The sequence below is a fragment of the Cynoglossus semilaevis genome, chromosome 12, assembly GCF_000523025.1.
Source record: "Cynoglossus semilaevis isolate Cse_v1.0 chromosome 12, Cse_v1.0, whole genome shotgun sequence".
NCBI classification, from domain to species: domain Eukaryota; kingdom Metazoa; phylum Chordata; class Actinopteri; order Pleuronectiformes; family Cynoglossidae; genus Cynoglossus; species Cynoglossus semilaevis.
The window spans coordinates 10,362,841-10,384,740 of NC_024318.1; the positions used below are offsets into that span (position 1 = coordinate 10,362,841).

Below are 21,900 nucleotides of genomic sequence, written 5' to 3' on the forward strand. Positions count from 1 at the left end.
TGCGGTGGTTGGGGGTGGGGGTATTTTTGTATTTGTATGCGCATACCGAACGCGTCCGTGTAGGTGAACCGGATGAGACAACAAGAGAAAAACGTTAGGAACGTCATGCAAATTGGCTGTGCGAAAATAAGGAGATGATTGGTAGATACTGTAAACTCCAGCAGATGATTGGTTGGCTGCTAATCACACAGCTGTTACACAAAGACCCAAGATGGCCGCTTGTCGAAGTGGTCTGTGCTATTGCCACCGAATGTTTGCCCTTTCTGCGCTGTTTAAGTAGTTCGTTTCACCGGTGAAAAAGTTAAATACGTTTTTCACGCTTTTTGCCTAAGAGAGGTAAGTAATCTTGCAGTCTTGCAGATCAAATGTGACAAATAATCACGTAGACAAATGATTTAAGCATTATGTAGTGCGGGTGTTTGTTAATAAAACGGAACAAACACACTCACTCTTATTTAAAGCAATTACATCGATATATATACGTATTATGAAGTAAACTCTTGGCTACCTGAGAGTTTTAGATTTTGGAAATCGGAAATACTTTAATTCTCAGGGGAAAGTTATTGGTATTTTAGCTGCCTCTGCAAGAGCACTACCAGAAGAGCAAGAGGTGTGAGAAATATTTATAAAATATGTAATAAATAAAATAGAACGCTTAAGATGTTGATAAATGTCAGGGTGTTCACAGTCAAGTATAACGTGAACATTCTAGCAGATTTTAAACATGCTTGTTAAAAACACCATGAAATCCAGCTATTGCCCTGCAATGACTGGGCAGGAATGGTGTCCTGCAGTGCACCCTGGGGAAATAGGCCTGGCTGAAGACACTTATGTGTCTGAGCAACAATTTGTGTTGTGTCTCAGTCTGAACAAAAACCCATCTGATACTTTTGTTGTGCTTCATCTGCGCTGATCACTGATCTACATTCTGTAAATGTCTTTGGCATGAACTGAATGTTTATTCTTCAATCAAACTTGTAGAAAAAGAAAATCCAATCCTATATTGACAATTTGAGTTTTTTCATTTTTCTTTTCTTTCTTTTTTCTTTTGCAAATAACTGCTGTTGTTTCACTGCTTGTGTTTATGAACCATCTGATAATGACTGCTTGAATCCTTGAGAATAATATTTAATCCTGGTGCTGGTGGAACATGCCTTGCCTCTGCAGGTGTCTTTTATTGATTTATTTCACAATGGCCTTTAATTTGGATGTTGTTGCTGCACAACCTGCTGATGCACTGTATAATAATATCGATATAATAATAATTACAATATAAAGACAACATTTTATGCCATGGCTCACAATATTAATGAAAGCTAAAGGAACCCCCCATATACCAGTGCTGCGGAAAACAAAAAACAATAAAAAACAACAAATAAAAAAAAAACACAAAACTGCAGCTATGTGTGCATATATTGTGATTATCACTGGCTGCTTCAACCAGATAGGGGTGGGGTCAGGGGGCACTGGAAATAGACAAGAACAGCTGTGACCTGAGAGAAGAAAGTAGTGAAGTTAATGGATTAGCATCCAGCCGAGAGTTCTGCTTCCACTCACTGATAAGAGACCACGATGGTTGATGTGATGAATCGGTTTTCAACTGCAGACATCAGAGGACTTTTATTTTTAATCCGACAAATTTAATAAAGAATTAGGGTAAAGGTTTTCAGACTCACGTCTCCTTTGTAGCAGTTGTAATCAGCATGAAGCAGAGATCAATTTTTAATACTGTGTAAGCTGGTCCTTAGTTTCTCACTCAGAGATGTTCAGAGATCATGTCAATTTTTTAGAGAGATGACTCAATGTCCTTAAGGCTGAACCAATAACAGTGCAGATAAAATGTTAACATTTGAATATTAATGAACATTTATTCTGATTTGTCACATGTGACAAATGTCAGACCCCCGGTGGGAAACACCAGACTCCAAATCCAAAAGCTGTTTACAATAATGAATCGGTCTCATGATCCCAGAAAATTGGCAATTTAATTGCGTTTGGTTTCTCTGTATAGTGATGTATATATTCTGTGTATGTGTGTGTGGAAGTATACTATCTCTATTTCTATTTAGACTGTATTTGAAAAGTGCATCTGTCTAGACTTTTTTTTTTCCAAATAAATGATGTAAGAGAACAGTTGAGAATATTATGTGATATTTTCGCACTTGTTGTTTCCAGACATGTTAGCCTGGACATTGTTACTGGTGCCCTGCAGGCTGACTGCTGTCCCCCAGGCTATTTCTGGATATAATGTGGCTATAAAAGGAAATCTGCAAGAGTGATACAACGCACACCCACTTTGAACTCCAATGGTCCGGCTGATGAAGGCACATCTTTTTTTTTTTTTTTAACTCTGAGGAAAGTTTCCTGAAGCCTGGGATGTTTGCATCTGGATGGAGGAGCTGCTAACACAGAAATGAATAGTTTCAATCAAACTCCAGACATGGTAAGATTATCTATAAACTTAGATTTAAAAGAAAATTAAGTAAACAGATAGGAATGTACTGTTACTGGATGTCTTTTTATTTTATTATTTACATTCACCCAATTTGAATGAAAACAAAATCAGACTGTGCTTGAAAGATAACCTTGTCTAAGAATTTGGTACAAATTCATCAGCATAAAAAACCCTGCCCCCTTGCGGTGCCCCCATCACCTTCAGGCTTTAACACATAAACATTTAGTGTGTCTAAGTTCGTGCTGCAACTTGATCCTGTTAATCTCTGTAATGCTACGATGAATAATTGTCACCAAAACTGTGTTTGTGAGAGTTTGGCTGTAAGAAACATTTTAGATAATATAAAAAGATGGTGGATTGGTGGTTAAGGAAGTGGACTTGGGTCCGGAAGGTTTCAGGTTCAAGTCCACCAGCTGCCAGGTTGACACTGAGGTGCTCTGAGCATGGCACTGTCCCTTCACACTGCTCCCCGGGCGTTTAAAGCTGCCCACTGTTCACTTTTTTGATGGGTTAAAAGCAGAGGTCACATTTTGGTGTGTGCAGTGGTGTGCTGTGTCACAATGACAAATAATTCACTTTTATTTCTTATTCTATTAATTAGATTTGTAATTCTGTTCTAACAAAAAAAAGTTAAATGACTGGTGTTGTTCACTGTATCATTTTGACACCGTCTTAGAGCTGACACATTAATTATGCTTTAAATGCATTCATTGTTCTCACCAACCTCTGGGGTCAATAAAGTATTTTTTTCATTCCTGTGCCTATTATTTGACACATTTGGACCAAATAGAAAAGATAAAAGTACAAAGCAGTTGGAATACACGCAATCATATCCATTAATTAAAAAGGCCTAAAGGATTATTACTGACAAAATATTTAATGACAGTTTTTCCTTTAGGGAAATTATTCCATTTAATAACCTTTAAGAATGCCACCATCACTGTGCTAAGCCCCCTCAAATGTGCTGCTATTGGCTGCTGATGTAAGTTTGAGTGCCTTTAACTGTTTCCTAGCAGCAATTAATAGATTGTGTACTCGTATAAATGTTAGTCTGTAATATGAACCCAGATTACCCTGTGTGCTCAGTAGCAGCTGGCAGTGGGTTCTGTTTTCCTGCCTTATCCACTCTGCAGGGAGGGGCTGTGTGTTTGTCTGTAATTAAACTCTTAGTGACACACCCCAGTGTTTATGATTTTTTTTTTTTTTGTCGCCCTCTTGAATTCTGGAGATCAATGAGGAATACAGCTTCACACAGCATTAGTGTGCTCACTTCCTGTGGAGGGAAAGTGACATGGCACATAATTTAGGATTAGCATTAGTGAACAAACTCTGCATGACAAAAAGTAGCAGACAAAAAAGGAGTTGAAAATGTTAAAAATGTCACCCCTTGTCAACCCTGTTGGTCGTTGTTTATGAGTGATGAGTTGTTTTTTTTTTTTTTTTTTTTACAAGCCCACCAGGAAGGGTCTAATGATTTAGTGCTGCTTGCACTCGGTTTTGGACACATGCAATCCGACTAGGTGAGACCAAACACACCAGGAGGTGACGTGTAGTGTAGTGAGCCGGCTGTGTATGGAAATGTGATCTGCGAGGGCAGCGTGACCTCGGCAACACTCGACGCAATTAAACATTCAGGAGGGCTCCAGCGGGGGAGTCAGAATTGCTCTTCTTTGACCTCTCACGGTATAAACTTATTCTGCTATGACTACAGAGAACGTGCAAACAAGGTGGCTACATGAGAACCCCGGCAGGAAAGAATACACCGCCAGTGTATATTTAGCTCTGGCATTTATTGTGTTTCGTAACTGACGGACGGTTGTGGAAATAATTGGCAACATTGCTGCTTAAAGTAAAAGTGAAACGTTTTGCAGCTCAGCCAGAAGGTGTCGCTTTACATGTTTGGGTGTCGTGGGTGTTAGGACAGAATTCTTCATGGTCTGTCCAAGGTCTGTCTTTTTGGACATTAGCAAATCCTCCAGACTGTTGTGATTAGTTAAATTGGATTTCTGCCCAGACTTTGTAATTTCATGGACCTCAATTTTTCATTTCTGTTTTATTCTCTTGTGCGATAGATTCCAATTAGGTTTTCTTTCGCTGTGTCACTGTTCAAGGTCAGCATCAGTTGATACCGTCCACAGAGGTCAGACTGTGTTATCTGGAGTCTACCAGGAGGCAGTGAAGTGCCTTGAGTCAATGTAAATTCTATATATGCGCCAAGAAAATTGTCCCGCATGGTAAACTGGGATTAGTTGAACTCTGACATTTTTTTAAGTGTCGTTCAAATCCTTATGTAGAGTATGAAGTACACACCGAGTTTAAGGGAGTGTTTGGTCCTTTAATGTGCTGTGATTGGAGGATTTCAGGTTCAAATCCCATAACTCTCCTACTCTGTAAACACTACATGTTTACCCACCGCTCATGTTTCACTGATGGGTTAAATACAAACATATGCAAATATTCTATGGAAATTCACAAATAAAGCTGACGCTTCATGTAGGCGTGTGTCTACATTTTTCGGCTGCTTAATTTGACATTTTCTGTTTTGCAAGCGTCATCAAATTCATGAGGATGGTGTATTGGTGTCTTAATGTTTGCTGGAGCTTTCTACTCTGACCAGAGGCTAATGAGCTGCGTGGTGATGCTTTTTTTTTTCTCCCTTGATGCTCCACTTCAGTTTTGCTTTTAAAGTATGAACTGAAGTTGACTTTCTGACTGACAAATAGTTTTGTGTACACAGTTATATCGCCACCTATCGATTTTAACAGCACTCAAGGCAGATAATAATAATAATAATAATAATAATAATAGTAATTATTATTATTATTGCTCCTACTTCTTTATGAACACACTTTAAGAGCTGAAAAGTGTGAACTTGGTTTTCACTTTTGACTTTGACTTGCCCTGGTATGTGGCGATACCGCCATCGTCATTTTTTTCCCCACCCCTTGTTTAGACCAGTACCAGCTTTACACAGTGGAATCAAAGATGTATGAGGCCGTGAAGCATTCACCTGTTAAAGCCTCGGTGTCAGGGCTGATGTCAACTGCCGTTGGAGGAGCCAGCAATTTGGGAGAGTGTTCTGTATTATGAAACTTTTTGTACCAGAGGACTGAAATGGGACTCGCTCGATGTCCTACCTGTTTATGCCTGTCGTGTTGCCGCCTTTCTTTCCCTTGCTGTGCTTCTGTAATTGCCTGGAGCCCAGAGTACGTGCTACTTTAACCCTCTCTGATTAGTGAGGAACACTTTGCTGCCCAGACGCTCCAGTCTATATATTGCAGATGACCTGAAAACACGGTGAAGAAAAGTGTGATTAGTGAGAGCTGATCAGAGTGGTGGAAATGCTGTTGGGTCAAAATTGCATGGCCAAGCCAGTGCAATTATGAGTTGTAATTTTTGCAAACCAGATGATTTGACACTGTGATTATGTTACTTGTGTAAGATTAAGAGAACGGTTGTAGACAGAAAAGACGTGGCCTGATGACGTGGCCTGATGGATGATATGGAGGTGGGCATCAATCACGGACTTGCATCAATACTGTTTCAATAAAAGAATAATACGTTTAATAATGCTTCTAATGAAAATGTCACTCTTGCATCATGATGGAAGTTGGAACTTTAAACACTAATTCTCTTCAGGCCTGAACAGAATATGGAGCTGGTGTGCTGTGCCGTCTACAGCCAGTGATTAGCTCTTCCCCTTGTAAACAACAACAGCGACTGACACTAGGCTGGTACACATGTGCACCGACCACGGCAATGAAACCAAGAATCACAACACAAATCCATCAATCTTGAGTTCTACCAGACAACTTCAGGTGATACAGAACCCAAACTCATTCTCTGTGTTTGTCCGTCAGCTGGGCCTCCAGCCTCGTCTGGGTGACAGCTGTCACTTATCTCAGTGACAGCTGACGGTGAGCAGCAGCACAACTGCACCAGGAGTGACATTTCTGAGTGGCCACGAGAGTGACACTTGCAGAGGACGTTCACCTTTATTATGCAGTCGAACTAGTGCGAGAGCCATGTGATGGGACACCACACCCCTCAGTCACCCCCGTCTCCCGGGGTGTGTGGATGTTTTGAGTCACCTCTGATTTTCATGTTAAAGTTAGTCCAACTTTAACATTCCCAACATGTGTGTAATTTGTTGAGAAATATTTCCTTTGAACGTGTTAGAGTAAACAGTTCTACAGTTTTAAAGAACATTGTAAAAGTGCTTTTTGAACCATAGACGGTTTGGATTGAACACTTGTCAAATTTTAGTCAGAGTCAACCTGAACTTCCAAAATACTCAAAGTATTTTACATTATTTGCAAGTACCGGTATTTTTTTTAATTAGATAAAAAATATGGTAGAAATAGCAACAGGGAATGTTAGATTAAAAAAAGCTGGAGGCTGATGAATATTAAACAGTCTAGCTCAACACATTTTATCCATATTTTAATATGATGTATTCCTAATGAGATTCTGCATCTCAAAAAAAAGTGTTTATTTTCAATAATTATACATTTCTACAGCTTCTTCTCTATTCTACATTATCACTATTTTCAACAGCTTCTTCTCTATTCTACATTATCACTGAGGGACATCAGTGTCTGGAGGAAAAGTCCTTCTCTTACAGGCTCTAGCACTTTCATAACAGGATAGAAACATATCCTGAAAGTCAGTGAGCTCCAGCTGTGTTTTTAAAACAGCAGTTTATTGTGAATCCCCAGAGACTGCTGCAAAGTAATCACATTACTGAGCACATTTGTTCGACCTCTGTGTTGTTCTGACCCCAAAAATAAAATTAAGGTTTCTTAAATTAAAGTTTTTTTTTCAACCTGTGTATTTCAAGCAGGAGAGGACAGGGTTGAATTGAATATCAAGTTGTCCTAAACACTTATAGCACCCAATGCCACAGACTCGTGTTTTTCTTTATCTTACAGATTTCTGCAGCAGTGCCTTCTGGGTTTCATGGTTTTACGTTCGTGCCGGTGCTGCAGAAACTCCCTTTGAAAACCCTAATCAGTGAGGAGTGGACACCTGGAGTCATCACGAGGAGAGACGATGAGGTAGAGGAGCAAATATTATATACAGACCCACAAAACAAACTTTTTTTAAAACAAATCATTTAAAAAGTATCACTACTGGTCAAACAATTACGTTGTGTCGAGCGTTTCAGGGACTGCATCTACGACAGGCCACTTTTTTTCAGAAAAGTAAAATGTTACATGAGTTGCTGTTTTTCTCATTTCATATTTCTTATTTTAAAACTACATGTATGTAGATGTGTGAATGTAAATGACAGACAGAAGTACATCTGTAATTACATCGTCGTCACTAATCAGTGCTGTCAGTCATCCTAAGTGCCCCCCCTCTGGGAAAATGCCTGACATCTTAGAAGCTCTTAGAACCTGAGGTCGGTGCGGTTCCATTCGATGTGGGGTTTGAATCCGATACTTATCCATTTCCCCCTTTAACATCAGAGCAGCAGAGCTGTGGTCGTCTTCTGACTGCTGCTTCTGCCTCAGGTCACTTTTCTTGAATGGGACTTCAAAGCTTGACTCACTGGGTTGGGGGAGTTGGAGGGTGGGGGGATCATCGCCGGTGGCTGAACTTCCCCCTCACTGCTGGCTACTTAAGTGTACTTTTCTAAAGGTGACAGGTATATTATATTAAGACATATATGTATCCATAAACAGTATACATACTTATATGTGCCACACTTAAAGCCCATATTTAATATTTAAAAAATAAATAACATTTATATAAATGTATACCTTCACTCACTTGTCCAAATACCAATTGTTTGAAGAACAAATTGGCTGAACACCACACTGTGCTAAATACATTTTCTATTTCCATAGTTGTGTCAAATTGCTCATGTTACAATATAAAATAAATATATATATATATATGTGACACTGGCCATGAAAGCACATATGTTCTATCATTACTCTTCCATTTCCTGATATGATTATCCATTTAAATGTACAGACTAAAACATCACTCCCACCGTCCTTTCCATCACTGTCAGTGTCACTGCAGGGATTCAGAAATAAAAGGCCTTTCAGGTTTATTTTTAAAATTATAATTATGTGGGCGTTGAGGGTAGTAATAATATCCATCTTAAGAACCGCACGCTGTAAATATCATATACTTTCTGAACTCTCTCTTCATGGCTGCTGTCAATGTTGCTGTTTGAAGCTAGCACGCTTGTGTTTCAATATCCCTAGAGGTTAAGGACATATATATATAAATATATATATATGAATATATATCTTTTTTACACATTTTAAATATAATTATTTATGCATAGGGATTCATTGCACAAATGATCTCCTGGGGCTGTAATTGAGAGCAGCCCTCTGTTGGTTAAAAAAGTAGCTGCGGCTGTGATATAAATACATGAAGTGAAACTAAAGCAGAGACTCTTCCTTCCAGAATCTTTTGGAGATAAGATCTTGCTTATTTACAACATCAGTCATGTGTGTACACAGCGAGCCTGGCTCCGTTGTTGGATTTTCCCATAAGGCCGCGTTACGCCAGTGTTACCGGAACATGTGTGTCTCCATGTGAATCATGTGTGTGGACTTGTCAGGGTGACAAAACCAAACACGCCCCCCCACCCCGCGTGCTTATGCTGTCTGACTTTCACCTCAGCCATTCTCAGGTTTCATTTGCTCAGTTCCTCCTAAACATTTGCTTCATTTTCTCCTGTCAGAGTGCGGTCACATCCCATGAGACGATAAGTGAAGAGACCATGTCAGAGATTTTCAAAGCGGAGATGGTCTTTATCAAAGACTCTTCGGCCACAGAAGGAAGAGGAGAGGGAGGAAACGTTCTCCCATCAGATAAACAGCTCAAAGTAAGTACAACACGTTTCTGTCTCACACACTGTATGGTTTTATCCTTTATAACCCATATATCTTTGTAATATTACATTTTATAAATACTCCATAGTATGTCAGATTGTCTACTGTGTAAAAATAATTAGCACAAACTATAAAGTTCTAGCAAGATATCGACAAAATCTTAGCAAAAAAAATGCCACAAAGTTTTCTTTTGTGTTCTAATTTTTTCATATTTGATTATGTTAAACTTGTTGTTTTCAAAAAATTCAAATGTTAAGTTGAATGAATTACAACATTTGAAAATTAAAGGAAAACTTCCAGTGGAGGCTTACAAACATTTAAACATTCGTTATGTGTAGTTTCTATTTTTTTATTTTATTTTATTTTTTTCAGATGAAGCCTTCAACAAATTATGCAAGCCTCAGTGGAGCCTCTTCCTCAGGCAGAACTGAAAATACATCCAACCACATAACTGCAGGGAGGGCATCTATGGAGACAGCTGTTGATCAACACAGGGGCATTTCCCAGTGGCAGTGTCAGGATACTCTTGGACGTGCTGAGGTTAGCTCGGGTTGCTTTGCAAATAGAGTGTCAGAAGACAGAATGAGCCCCACTTTCCCTGCAGACTTGTGTCCCACCACGGCCTCGTCCAGAGAGTCCCTCCTCTCAGACGTCTGGGACAAAGACAAGAGCTGGTGTGGTGCCCAGCTCTCCTCTGTCGCCTCTCCTGTCTCCATCAGCCGTACTGTCTCCCCCTGCTCCTCTGTCCGCTCAGGGGTCTTCACACCCTGTGTCACCCAGATCAAGAAGCATTTTCTCGCTCCCGGCTCTAGCCTGGTTCACATCCCTCAAACCTGCTTTTCATCCTGCGAGAGTCTGTCGTCTTCTGTCTGTCCACAGTCTCCACCGCCTCGGCACCGACCTCCTCTCACCCGACTCTCCCTTCTCACTGCCATCCTGAGAAAAGGCCGACTCCCTGTCTTGTCCTCTGCTCTGCAGAGGCCTTACACCCCCTGCTGGCCTGTTAACCCTGTGACCCTGTCTTTCTGTAAGGCCTGCTCGGCGGCCTCCAGCGTGGCTTCTATTCCCATGGAGTTTTCCTCCCACCTCTCCTCATCAGTGTCTATAGATAGTCAGCCTCATGTTCACAGGGACGCTAACAGATGTGTCATTTCTCCTTCATCTGTGCAGTCAAGTAAACACAGCATAACCTGCCCCCAGAGTCAAGTTAAAAGATGTTGTGAGCAAAGCTGCTTCAGCCCTGTGCCCCAATCAGAGCGAGGGATTTCACCTCCACCAACGAAGGGCAGTAAACTACCCAGAGCCCCTCTGTCACTGCTATGCTCAAATTTTAAATCTGCTTCTCCTGCAGAGCACCAAGAAATTGTTGACTGTGCAACTTCTAAACAACTGCACCACAAAGACTATTCTCTTTGTCCGTCCTCTGAGCTGAAGTCAGGCGTCGCTCCTGTGCCTTATGTAAAAAACAACCTTAAGAACTACGGGACTAGAAGTGACAGCTCTGTGCCACAGAAACAGAGGCAGCGGTTTCCTTCGTCTCTCTCTAAACTTCATCTGCTCTCACAGAAGCTGAGATGTGCACCAGTCTATCATCCTCACCTTCAGCCTCCAGTGTCACACTCCCCCAATATCACAACATTCACTGCACGCACAGATGCACCATCTCCTCCTCCTCCTCCTCCTCCTCCTCCTCCTCCTCCTCCTCCTCCTCCTCCTCCTCCTCCCCAGCTTCCACAAAGCAGCATGAGGAGGAGGAGGTGTGAGAGAAGCTGCACTGCTTCACAGGGACCTCACCAGTCCCCCTGCCTGTCGCCTTCCCGCTACACACCCATCACATTTCTCGGATGGCCCTCACCCTCCGGCTCTCCCACACCCACACCCTCACCTGCTCCACCAATTAGAGACCTCACTCCGTCCCCTTCTCTCTCTCTGCGCTCCACAACGCCCTCCCCCAGGCCTGGGAGTGGAATATCAGACTGCAGTGACAGGGAGGGTAAAAAAAGAAAGGTAGTCACTACTTCTGCCTCCTGCATGACTTGTTTAGAGTGAGGATATTATTTAATATGTTCTCTGTGACATTCTGTTCTGACACACTGTGGTTCAAAGCTCATATCATTCACTGGACAGATGTCGTCTTCTATTTTTATTTTGATAGAACAGATTTCCAAAAAACTCAGGCGGACTTCATCAGAATGCAAAAAAGAGTTAAATCTCTTGTTGGTATTTCAAATTAAACTGTTGACGGTAAATATACAGGGTTAAGGAGTTTATAGTGTTTTCAGTGGAAAAAAATGACTATGCTGTTTAAATGACAAATTACAAAAATGATTACCTCAAACTTTGCACCTGTGGTACAAACATAGAATCCAGGAAAGATGTTGTCTTTAAAAGCAGCAATTACTCAGAGCTGCATTACAGGACTGTGCTGAACTGTACATGAAAACCTCTGATTAAAATCAACACCACAGATGCTGTATCTGTGGTGTTAGTAACCATTGCATAGCAACACAAACATAAAAGTTTAAAATTACTATGTTTGTCCCTATACCATTTTAAAGATGCCTTTTTTCCAATGCACCTTACAAGATAATTAACAATCTGCAAAGACCACATAGAGGATTTTGTTTATGTTTGTGCCTGTGTGTGCGTGTTAACTGGCTTTTCTGCAGTCGACTGTAGGTCTGTTTAGGGCTCATAAGAAGGGAAATAAGACAAATGGAAGTTCAAATATAACATATTACATATATTATATATAGTATATAATATATTATATTATATATATAATATATGTATATATATATACAGTATATACATATTACATGTTACATATAACTTATAACATGTTTTAAAATGACAGTAAAGTTGAGGTGAAAAAGGGAAGTGACCTGTTTTAGCTTTACAAAGTTAGATTACCAGTCCTACTTTCTGTTGCGTTTTAAGAGTGTGTACCAACTTATCCAGCAGGGTGCAGTGTAAATAATTGATGTTGTTTAGATCTGCTGTCATCACTGACACATCAGAAACTCCATATGTTCAATCATCTGTTGGAGTTCCAGTTTGTAGGTCAGACATATGACTCAAAGCACGACAGGGAGCATGACAAACACAAGCCAAGTTTGTTGAGTTAGAAAACACAGCATGTGGGACACAGTCTAGGTTCCGGCCTGCCCACGGGCCAAAGCCATGTTGTATGTTAAGGCACCCGTGGCTGCAGTAACGAGCCTCGCCAGTTTGTAAAATGAGTTTATTGTTCAGTTGTGGCTTTACTTTGCTTCATGTAGCACACGGTGTCACAGCATAAAGCAAAATGTATTCATTTTCTGTGTCAACGCTTGTCTCTCCAACACTCTGCAGACACACAAGATTAAGTTAAGCTATAAATCCCTTGCTGCAATTCCAACAAACACCCTTCTTCTGGATCAGCAGGTGAGTTCATTAAATTGACTCTATTTTCTTTTAATTAATCTTGTTATCCCATTAAATTTGAGGCTATAATAAACTTGAGCAATGTACAAATCTGTGGCAGGAAAGTATTTGGTTTTTTTTAGGACCTAAATTCATTCCATGGCTTTGAGCTGTGTCTTATTCCACTTGAGTGTGGGGTTTTAACCTCATTTGTAGGAGATGTGGCTAAAAACTGACAAAACAAATGAACGTTTTGTTTACGCTCAATCACAGCTGCAGAGACTGCAGCGTCATCTGTGGAGAATGCAGAGGAAATGTTTTTCAGACGAGAATATATTCTCTACAAACCGCAGTGTTGTCTGACTGATCAATTGGTTCACCTTTAATGTTGTGTCCACAGGCCATTGATGAGCAGGTAGAGCGAACAGACAGTCCTGGTGACACGATGGACAGAGTGGATACTCATGCAGAGGTGTGCGTCATCAGTCGCCCTCACACACGAAAAACACACCGGCGTTGTGCTGTCAACGCCACACCACACACTTGTCACTTCAATAATGTGTGCTTTCCACAGATGTGCTCACCAGCTCAGCTCCGGCAAGAGTCAGAGGAACTTTACGCAACCATTGATGAAATTTTGGCAAATTCGTCTGCAGCGGTGAGTTTTCATAAATCACGAGTACTGATGTAAAATGGAAAAGTCTGAAGAGCTGCTGTGATGCAAGTCAATTGATAAATCAATGCAACACTTACTTTCTAACCCCCTGCAGCCCTCCAAGTCGTCCTCAACAAACATTGATCTGCAGGTAAAAGTTTTTTCTTTGCTTTTTTCTTTTTTTGTGTGAGTCAATTTGACACTTTTAACACCTTTCTCTCAGTTTTTGTGCTGCTTACCATAGCCAAGACTCACTGCTGCAGTTAATGGTTTTAAATCCTGGTGATGTTGAATAAATTGCATGCTTTTAGTGATCAAACTGGTCAGTGATAAAATTCTTTCTGATGAGTGATGAAATGCTCTGAAGCCTCTTTCAACAGACTTTAGCCCACAGTGAACTGCATGAACTGATCTCTTTATGCAGGCGCTCAGCCCGTCTTCTACCATCGGGCACTTATATCATTATCAATGCATCCAGTCGGTGAAAAGAAATTCAAATCAGACGATTTTAACAGCTTCTGCCTGGTTCAGAGTTTAACTCTAAGCTTCCTTGGGGTTATATGGCTTTGCTCACCCTCTAGGTCTTATTGATCTAATGCTTTTTTTTGCCTTGTACTGTAGTTCACATTATGACCTAAATGCAACAGACATCCGACTCCCATACCAATAAACTACTACGAGTACTACTGGGCTGTCACACGCAACATGCTGCGTTTACAGATGAAAATCCGAATGTGTGTGCCTCCATTTGAAGTTGTTGTGCAATCTTTGTCAATTAATGTCGTCTGGAAGCTGCAGCCACCCACGATCCACCCTCGTACTTCATCTGGCTGCAAAGTTCACTTTCGTCACGTTACACTGGGAGCCAGCCACATTTTCACAATATTAATCTGTCCACTGACTAAATCCATCATTGTCGTCTGCCATACTTTGTTTTGTTCATTATTGATTGTACACTTCATATATATACATCCTGTCAAGTTACTTCCAAGTCGATCGTTCAATAAGTACGGGTTGTCGTGATACCTACACCAGAGAATTGAGGAAAATGCTAACGGCTCATTTTACTCTCTCCTCATTAACAGACGGCAAAATAGAAACAAAATGTTTTGTTGTCATAAGTTTTTGTCCCCAATGATGAAATATTAACATGCCTTCTAAATGGAAGAGGGTATTTATTGTATTGAGTGTTGAATCATTTCAGGTGGAGGAGGTTAGAAGAAGTCGTTTTCAGTGGAATGACGCTCATTATGGAAACCCTTTGTTTTCTGCTCATTTGAATCTCACGGTGAACGTTAGCAGACTGTGTGTATGAACGTCTGCTCATACGAGCCTGTTAATGACAGCACTGCTAATATTGGAGATGACCACGGGTTCTGGGGCCGTTCTGTAGTGATTTCCATTCTGTGGGTTTTACCTGTTTGCTGATTCAGAACTATAGGCAGGTGCCAACATTTTTATGTGAAATGAAAAAAAAAAACAACAAAAAAACCCAGAGGAAACAGGGCTGTACCTTGGTTTAGTGGAACACAGACATGAAGTGGGATGAAAGTGAATTCTGACTCTGTAGTCAGCGGCAGAAGAAATGAGAAAGACAGCAGTTCATTATTCATCAAAGGAGAGCGAAGTTCGTGTATCTCATATACATCGTCTGTACGTGCGTGTGTGCGTGTGTGTGCGTGTGTGTGTGGAGCTATAATTGTGAGGACCATTATTTGGTAAAATGCTTCGTTGTGAGGACCTTTTGTCATTTTGCTTTTTAGGATTTAGTTGAGAGTTAGGGCTAAAGGCCACATGTCTCGACAACTCATGAAAAGCAGAATGTGTGTGTCTGTGTGTGCGTGTGCATCCTAATGGACATGCATTTTAATGCAAAGCTAATTTTGTTTTGCCTCTGTATCTAATCGAGCAGCCAGTGTGTTGTGTTCACCTGCTGTAGGACCTCATCTCTTTTCTGGCTGCGGAATGTTCCGACTGATGTTTAAATTAAAAAGCTAACGGAGGCTCATCTCCTGTTATGCTTTTCTTACTTCCAGCAAATCAACTCTCTTCAAAAAACCTTGGGACGTGAAACCAAATATGTGAGTCAAAGAAATAGGTTCAGATGTTGAATTTTGAAAAGAAAAAAAAAAACAGTTTCTCAGAATATTTGCCACGCTGAATTAAGATTACAGGAAAAAAATATGTGAAAAATATGACAGAGAAGAAATGACCTTTTTCTATATCTGTTATTCATACAGAAAAATAAGTGACACTATTAAAATGTAAATTTTCTCTTACAACTTGTTTATCCAGGCCTCTGTAGGCAGCCTGCACCAGCCAGGCAGTCTAGAAAGGAAGCTGCTGGATCCTCGAAAGGTTCAAACCCAATTATATTTTTAGCAAATTTAGTCTGCTGCACCACCGCTGTATTAAAAAAAAAAAAAAAAATCTTAAAAATGACTCTTTTTTTTTATGCATCTTTCCAGACGAAGCCTGGCGTAATTCGACCAATGACAGCAATTCCCAGACTGACTGTAGAAGGTGAAGAGGAATTTTATAAAAATCCCTTCAGACAGACCTTGGCTGACTTCAGCAAGGTAAGTCTTTACTTTTTTGGCTTAGAGTGAAAGATATTTTTTCATTTCTAATCCAACCATTAATTCTGTAAAGTAAAAGATGTATGTACAGAAGGAAATATTCATCTCCATTTACTGCTTTATGGGGGGCATATTTGGTTTCAATGTTCAATACAAAATAAATCCCTGCTATATTAGAAAAAGTAATTAAAAAAAAATATAAATAAATATAATTTATAAATACCATATTATACAACAATGCAAAATAGTATAATGAATGAGAACAAACAAATTTTTTTTTTTTTTTTTATATCCTCAAGAGTAAAATTAAATTGTTATGACATTTGGTTGCAGGCTTTATTTTGGTGGTTTGTGCCAGAAGTGGCCCACGGGGCAGAGGTTTGAGATCCCTGGTGTACGCTAATCCAAAAGTATTGTTGTTTCCTGTTCTTCAGTTTATGAGCTTATTTGAATTTTAACCAGGAGTCGATCTTCATGTGTTGTTCCTCGTATTTGTCCACCTTGATTGAAACAGTGCTATCTAATTTGACCACTAGATGCCGCTAAATCTTCCAATGTGTATTTTAACTATTTTTATTGACTGTGTAGGCTGTGATAACCTAAGATGTAAAGTTTAGCATTTTCCTTTTGGTGGCTGAATGTGTTGATTAACTACTACTCTCACTTCTATTAATACTACAGTAACTGCGTCTACTACTCCTGCTACTACCTCTGATAATAATGTAATGAGGTGTAGACACGTGTGTGACCTCTTTGCCTCTCAACATCCGTAATAGATACTACCGCTGGCTTCAGCCTGCAGTGAAACAGTAGTTTAATTAATAGGTTAAGGAGCTGCGTCACTTCACCTCCTGAACGTCATCACCGTGACGGCTGCTAATTATGCATTCGATCATTTTCAACCTCAGCTGGTGTAGTTTTTCACTCCGTGATGTGAGGTTTGTGGTTTGATTCATTAATGGAGGACAGCTGATGTCATTGGTTTATCTGTAAATTCTTAATTGGCTTCTACTGTAATAATAACTGACAACCATTGAGTTCTTTGTTAACACTTTTTTGAATAATTCCTTATCAGTTTAAAATGAACCAAGTCCTAATTATGACCCGAGCCCTTTCATATTACACACAGGTCTGCTTCCATAGAGAGTACCATGTTGTACTGCAATATTTGTAGGGTAATGACAAATTGAAGAAACATTTTCTATTGATTTTTGTGTACTTAGGCCACATATACTGCTTCTAATGATGTCATCCATTATACTCTGATATATATTTTACTGTTACAAAAATTAAAAAAAATATATGCATACTGTGTATATATGTATGTATATATTTACATGTGTTTATCTATGTGTGTGTTATATATTTTATATGAGCTCTTTAATGCCACCTAAAGGCCAAAAACGTATAGATGTTTAAACTGTTTATTGTTATTTTATAGATAAATATAAATTAGCAGTCTAAATTACAGATATAGTTCTAAACACCTACCTTAAGGAGAACGGAAGTTAACATACTGTACAATACAACTGTGGTTATATTTCAGCTTTATTACAATTCATTAATTATGCTGATTAATTCAGCCTTTTTTCAGCTGTTGTTAAAAGACTTTCCTGCAGACATAGGTTGTATTGTAAACTTTTTTTTTCTTTTTTCCTCTTAAATATTTCTTACCTCAGTCGGCCTCGTCAAACCCTCTGAGAGAATGATTCATGTCATGTCACCAACTGCTCAGCTTCATCCCTTCAGAATGGAGTGAAGCAGGCGGTTGCTCTCAGCACATCCCAGCAAACCCTGTTTGTACCAGGTGACAGAAGATTTCTTCTGTTTGTCTCAAATCCTGGTTGTAATGTGTCTGGCACCAAAGTGGTGCCTTTCATTTTATTTTTATTTTCAATGATAAAATGAAAACAACAATATCCCCTTTGAGTTGTTTATTCTGCTTCAGTGAGCTTCTGTGACAGCTCCACTTTTCTCTCCGACGACGTGGAACAGGTTTAAGGAGCCGTCAGAAGAATTAGACCTGTGTGTGCAAATTTAGCACAAACCATTGCCTTTAGCTATCTTAGGAGCCAAGGAGAATCAGAGAGAGTGGCACATTTGTTTCCTGTTGTGGGAGTCAGCGAGATGAAACAAACGAAAAGTGTTAATTGTCTTTGTGCAGCTTACATTACAAGGCCACACAAGCATGTGTCATCTTCCACATTAATGTTTTTTATGGATATTTACAAACAAGTTATACAACACGGGGGTTTATAGCTGTAGCTTATAGTGAAAAGTCTCTGACATCATCACTCTCTCATAGAGGAGTCTGTGGACTCATCCCCATGTGAAATACTGATGTTTTCATAACATTAGTCTGATTCAGTGTTAAGGTCAACATGGCCACTGACAGTGAAGTGAAAAATAGAGCCGTTCCTTTTACAGAATGGTTCTGTTGTGACAGGAAACACTTAACCTTTACCATCACAGGCTGTGTTCGCTTTCAACAATCATCTCCAACACAGAGGTTTTAAAAATGACTTTAAAAACACATTTGTCCATTGATGGTTCATAACAGTATCTTCTGTCTATCTAATCAATCTGCCTCAGAGTGTATTTGTACTGGTGTCTACTGTATAATGCAGTGTTTTCTTTACTTTTTTGTAGTGGAATTTAAAGGTGTGGAAATGTATTTTGCCTGCTCTCAGCTGTGATCTCTTCCTACTACACTCACGTCCAACTCCAATTCTCTCCAGTCGGTTTGATTTTCAACACCTTATCTGAAGCCAAACTTTATGTTGTATGGATTTTGTAAGTTAGAAAAACCTATCAAAAGCAGATTTTATATACCTTTTATATGTATTTATTGGATGGTGAATTTAATTAGATATTTTATAAATAAAATATTTTATCTCTGTTATGAGACACTCGACATGACCTGAAGACTAAACAAATGGCATTCCACACACACGCACACACTGATACGACCCTTTGATCATTCACCTTTTTTTTTCTCCATTCATAATGACGTAGGTTTTTCTGGACGTAGATCTGATCTATGGTCTGAGCGTCAATGAGGTAAACCCTGGAGTTGAACCCCTGACCTTTGAAACAAGAGAAGACACAATCAGCAGTGGTGTAAAGACATGTGTCTAAATATTTACTTTTCTCTCTCTCTTGTTGTACAAGAAACCAAAACCAAACGGGGCCTCAGGTGTCAGAGGTGTGTGATTTAATCATTTTAAAATTAAATCAATTTCATCCTCCTTTTTTTGGTGAAAATTTTAATAAGGGGATAATGACAAACCTGTCCATCATGAAAGCATCTGTTTAGGCATGATTGTGATAATTGAATGTTTGTGTTTAAGCGAACTCTCCTCAGTAATTATCATCAATGAAAACGTGGTTTGTTGAGAGGAAGACGATCGTCACAAATGGTTATTATTTTAAACAAAGCATCGTGTCTATGAAAAAAGAAGCAACAAAAATGATGAAATCATTTTGCCTTTATCTGCCTCTCTTTACTTCAAGCATTGGAGCCAAGACTCTGATTTTCTTTAGTTTTATTTTCTAAATCCTTACTAAGAGCAGCTTTGTGGTCCTGGTGCAACTGATTTATTTCAGAAACAGATTGATGAGTCAGCGTAAAACAAGAAAAGAAGAAATAAAAATTGCGTTAAGGCAATTTTTGTTGTACTACTTATTGAGCCGATGTTTTTATTTATTTATATTTAAGCCTTGGAGAAAAACAGGAGTGCTTTAAACCAACACAAATACTGTTTAAAGTACTGAACAAATACACAAACACTGTGTAGCAGCCCTACTTTGTTGTAGGTTTATGTTTACACCAGTTAACAACGAATAAGGAAACATGAGTGAGAAAATAATCCTTGCTGAATGAGAACTAATTCTGAGAAAATATTTTTTTTCTGTCTTCACAACAACTTCCAGGGACATTTTCAGTTACAAATACAGCAAATGTCAAATACCTGGAAAAGGGTTGTGAAAAATCAACACCGGTCAAACCCTAAACCTCAAGGGAAATGTCGGACAGCATCACCGCAGGCTAAAGTCGGTTCTAACTGAAAACCCGGAGCAGCTGCTGTCAGTCTTACTGCTGTAACACAGCTGAAATGAGAGTCTTTGTCTCTTCTGTTTCAGGCGGACAGAGTGAGTCCTGCAAAGATGAGAGTTTTCATGAGCCCGAAGAGCGCGAGGCAGGACACGGGTTCTGAGAGGAGAAGTCCATTCTCCCCGTGTGAGCTGCGGATTACAGAGTCGGGAAACCAGAACAGTCACTCGGTAAAGGCTGCACCAGCGTTGGCCGCTCGTGCTGAGGAACGAAGGGCGGCATCTGAGACTCATATCTAAAGCAGTGAAAAAATAACATTATAAATAATATGGAAAACAAGATCATCAAATGCATCATTTAAAGAGCACAACAAACAAACATCTGTAACCATCCAGATATCTTGGATAATATCAAAACGTTTGAAAATAATCTAAAAATGTTAAACGTACTATTGAAAGATTCTCAAACAATTAGTCCAACAGCAGTCCTGTGGTTATAGACAGAAAATAACTGACCACCAACAGTGTTCCCTGTGGTACTTTTCTTTTAGTCAACAACAATTCAGAGCCTGTTGTTAGTGATTTTAATAGATGTATTTTTTAAATTTCCCCTTTCTTGATGGCCCTCAGTGGATGTATTTCCCCTTTCTTGATGGCCCTCAGTGGACACAGGCAGTGAGTGTTTGCAGAATGTATTCAAACCATTTGCAGGTAGTACACGTGTATTCCCCACGGGCTCACGCCTCAATTAGGCTTCACAGTTTGGACGATTGACATCAAAAATCCCCAACTGTCCACTGTCTCCATACTGTTTTCCATAACAAAAGACCTGCTCTGCTGTAGAGCAGGGGACAGCAGCCGGCAAAACACCAAACGAGACATTTTTGTCCTTTTCGTGCCAAATGGAATTCACTGAGGACCGTGAAAATGTTTCAGAATTTAAACTAAATGTGCCACATTGTTGGTCGGCTGTTTAAAAGCAAGCTGAAATATTCTGAAAAATACTGCTGCCGATATGTACCATGACCAAAGTGTGAAGGAATCGAAAAGTGAACAGTATAAATTGATATTTTCTAAAGAGTTACTTGTTCTTTGGGTCGCTGACAGTAACGCTCACATCTGTCTGTCTTTGTTTCTTGTTCCTCTGGTCGGTCTTTGTCGCTGCATTGTCGCAGGTTTTTGTCAGAATGTGAAAAAAAACAAACATGAGTGTGAGTGATTAAAATGTAGGCGAAGCTTCATGTGGTGTTGAACGGTGAAGTGCTCATGACAGCTGAGAGCTCCGTGGTAGAGGAAGTCTGGGTTTTGGTAACGAATGAACCTGATGAAGGACACTGAAGTAGAGCAGCAGATATTCACTGTATCTGAAGGTTACTGTGAAGAATGTACAAATGAAAAAGCTTTGTTGTTGTATGGCAGAATACGCAAAATATTATTACAAGGCTTTCAAAAAACATACAGAAATAAAGACAGTACTGTGGTATTTTTTTCTGTAGTATTTTACTGTAAATAGTACAGTGGGGGCGGTTGTGGGGGCATGAATGGGTGGTACACAGCTGTAAAGTCAAGGAGGAGCTGATAGTGTTGTTTACACTTTAATTCAACACGTGATATGGATTTTCTTTTGGCTCAATTGTTGACAAACAATATTAACTTATTTGGTTTTTCCAAAGCTGATGGCAGTTCCCCCTAGGGGGCACCAAACTACTGCAGGGAGGAGGGGTCACCTTTGACTGCAGGAAAATGTTTAGTAACATTTGGGCTCATTTAGGAGTCGATCTTTAGGAGACGATGATTTGACACTGGTACGACTGTAAGTGACAATTTTTCATTTTTTTTAAGAATTCTTCATGTGTCACAGCATTGAGTTTTAGGCTGAACAAATTTTATGGG

The 21,900-nt window shown here is 39.6% G+C and overlaps 1 protein-coding gene across 4 annotated transcripts; it reads left to right on the top strand.

The window, feature by feature from the left end:
• Positions 1–30: 30 nt before the first annotated feature.
• mlip (muscular LMNA-interacting protein) lies at positions 31–20,635 on the top strand. 4 transcript variants are annotated; one of them, XM_025060972.1, is made up of 15 exons: positions 31–336; positions 2,176–2,443; positions 7,387–7,512; positions 9,165–9,308; positions 9,688–9,855; positions 12,670–12,741; positions 13,121–13,192; positions 13,295–13,378; positions 13,491–13,526; positions 15,412–15,456; positions 15,671–15,733; positions 15,844–15,954; positions 18,970–19,014; positions 19,126–19,159; positions 20,098–20,320. In XM_025060972.1, the coding sequence occupies exons 2-15, from the start codon at positions 2,414–2,416 to the stop codon at positions 20,169–20,171; spliced, it is 1,104 nt and encodes a 367-aa protein (XP_024916740.1). In that variant the 5' UTR covers positions 31–336; positions 2,176–2,413; the 3' UTR covers positions 20,172–20,320. The 4 variants fall into 4 exon arrangements, with proteins under 4 accessions (XP_024916740.1, XP_024916742.1, XP_024916739.1 ...); XM_025060971.1 differs by lacking the exons at positions 18,970–19,014; positions 19,126–19,159 and having other exon boundaries at positions 36–336; positions 20,098–20,635; XM_025060974.1 differs by lacking the exons at positions 15,412–15,456; positions 15,671–15,733; positions 15,844–15,954; positions 18,970–19,014; positions 19,126–19,159 and having other exon boundaries at positions 32–336; positions 20,098–20,635.
• The last annotated feature ends 1,265 nt before the right edge of the window (positions 20,636–21,900 follow it).

Excerpts from the sequence above, each read along its gene's own strand:
- mlip (XM_025060971.1), top strand. The coding sequence starts at position 2,414 with ATGAATAGTTTCAATCAAACTCCAGACATG. Across the intron at positions 2,444-7,386 it reads TCAATCAAACTCCAGACATG|ATTTCTGCAGCAGTGCCTTC; the intron begins GTAAGATTATCT and ends TTTATCTTACAG. Across the intron at positions 13,379-13,490 it reads TGGCAAATTCGTCTGCAGCG|CCCTCCAAGTCGTCCTCAAC; the intron begins GTGAGTTTTCAT and ends AACCCCCTGCAG.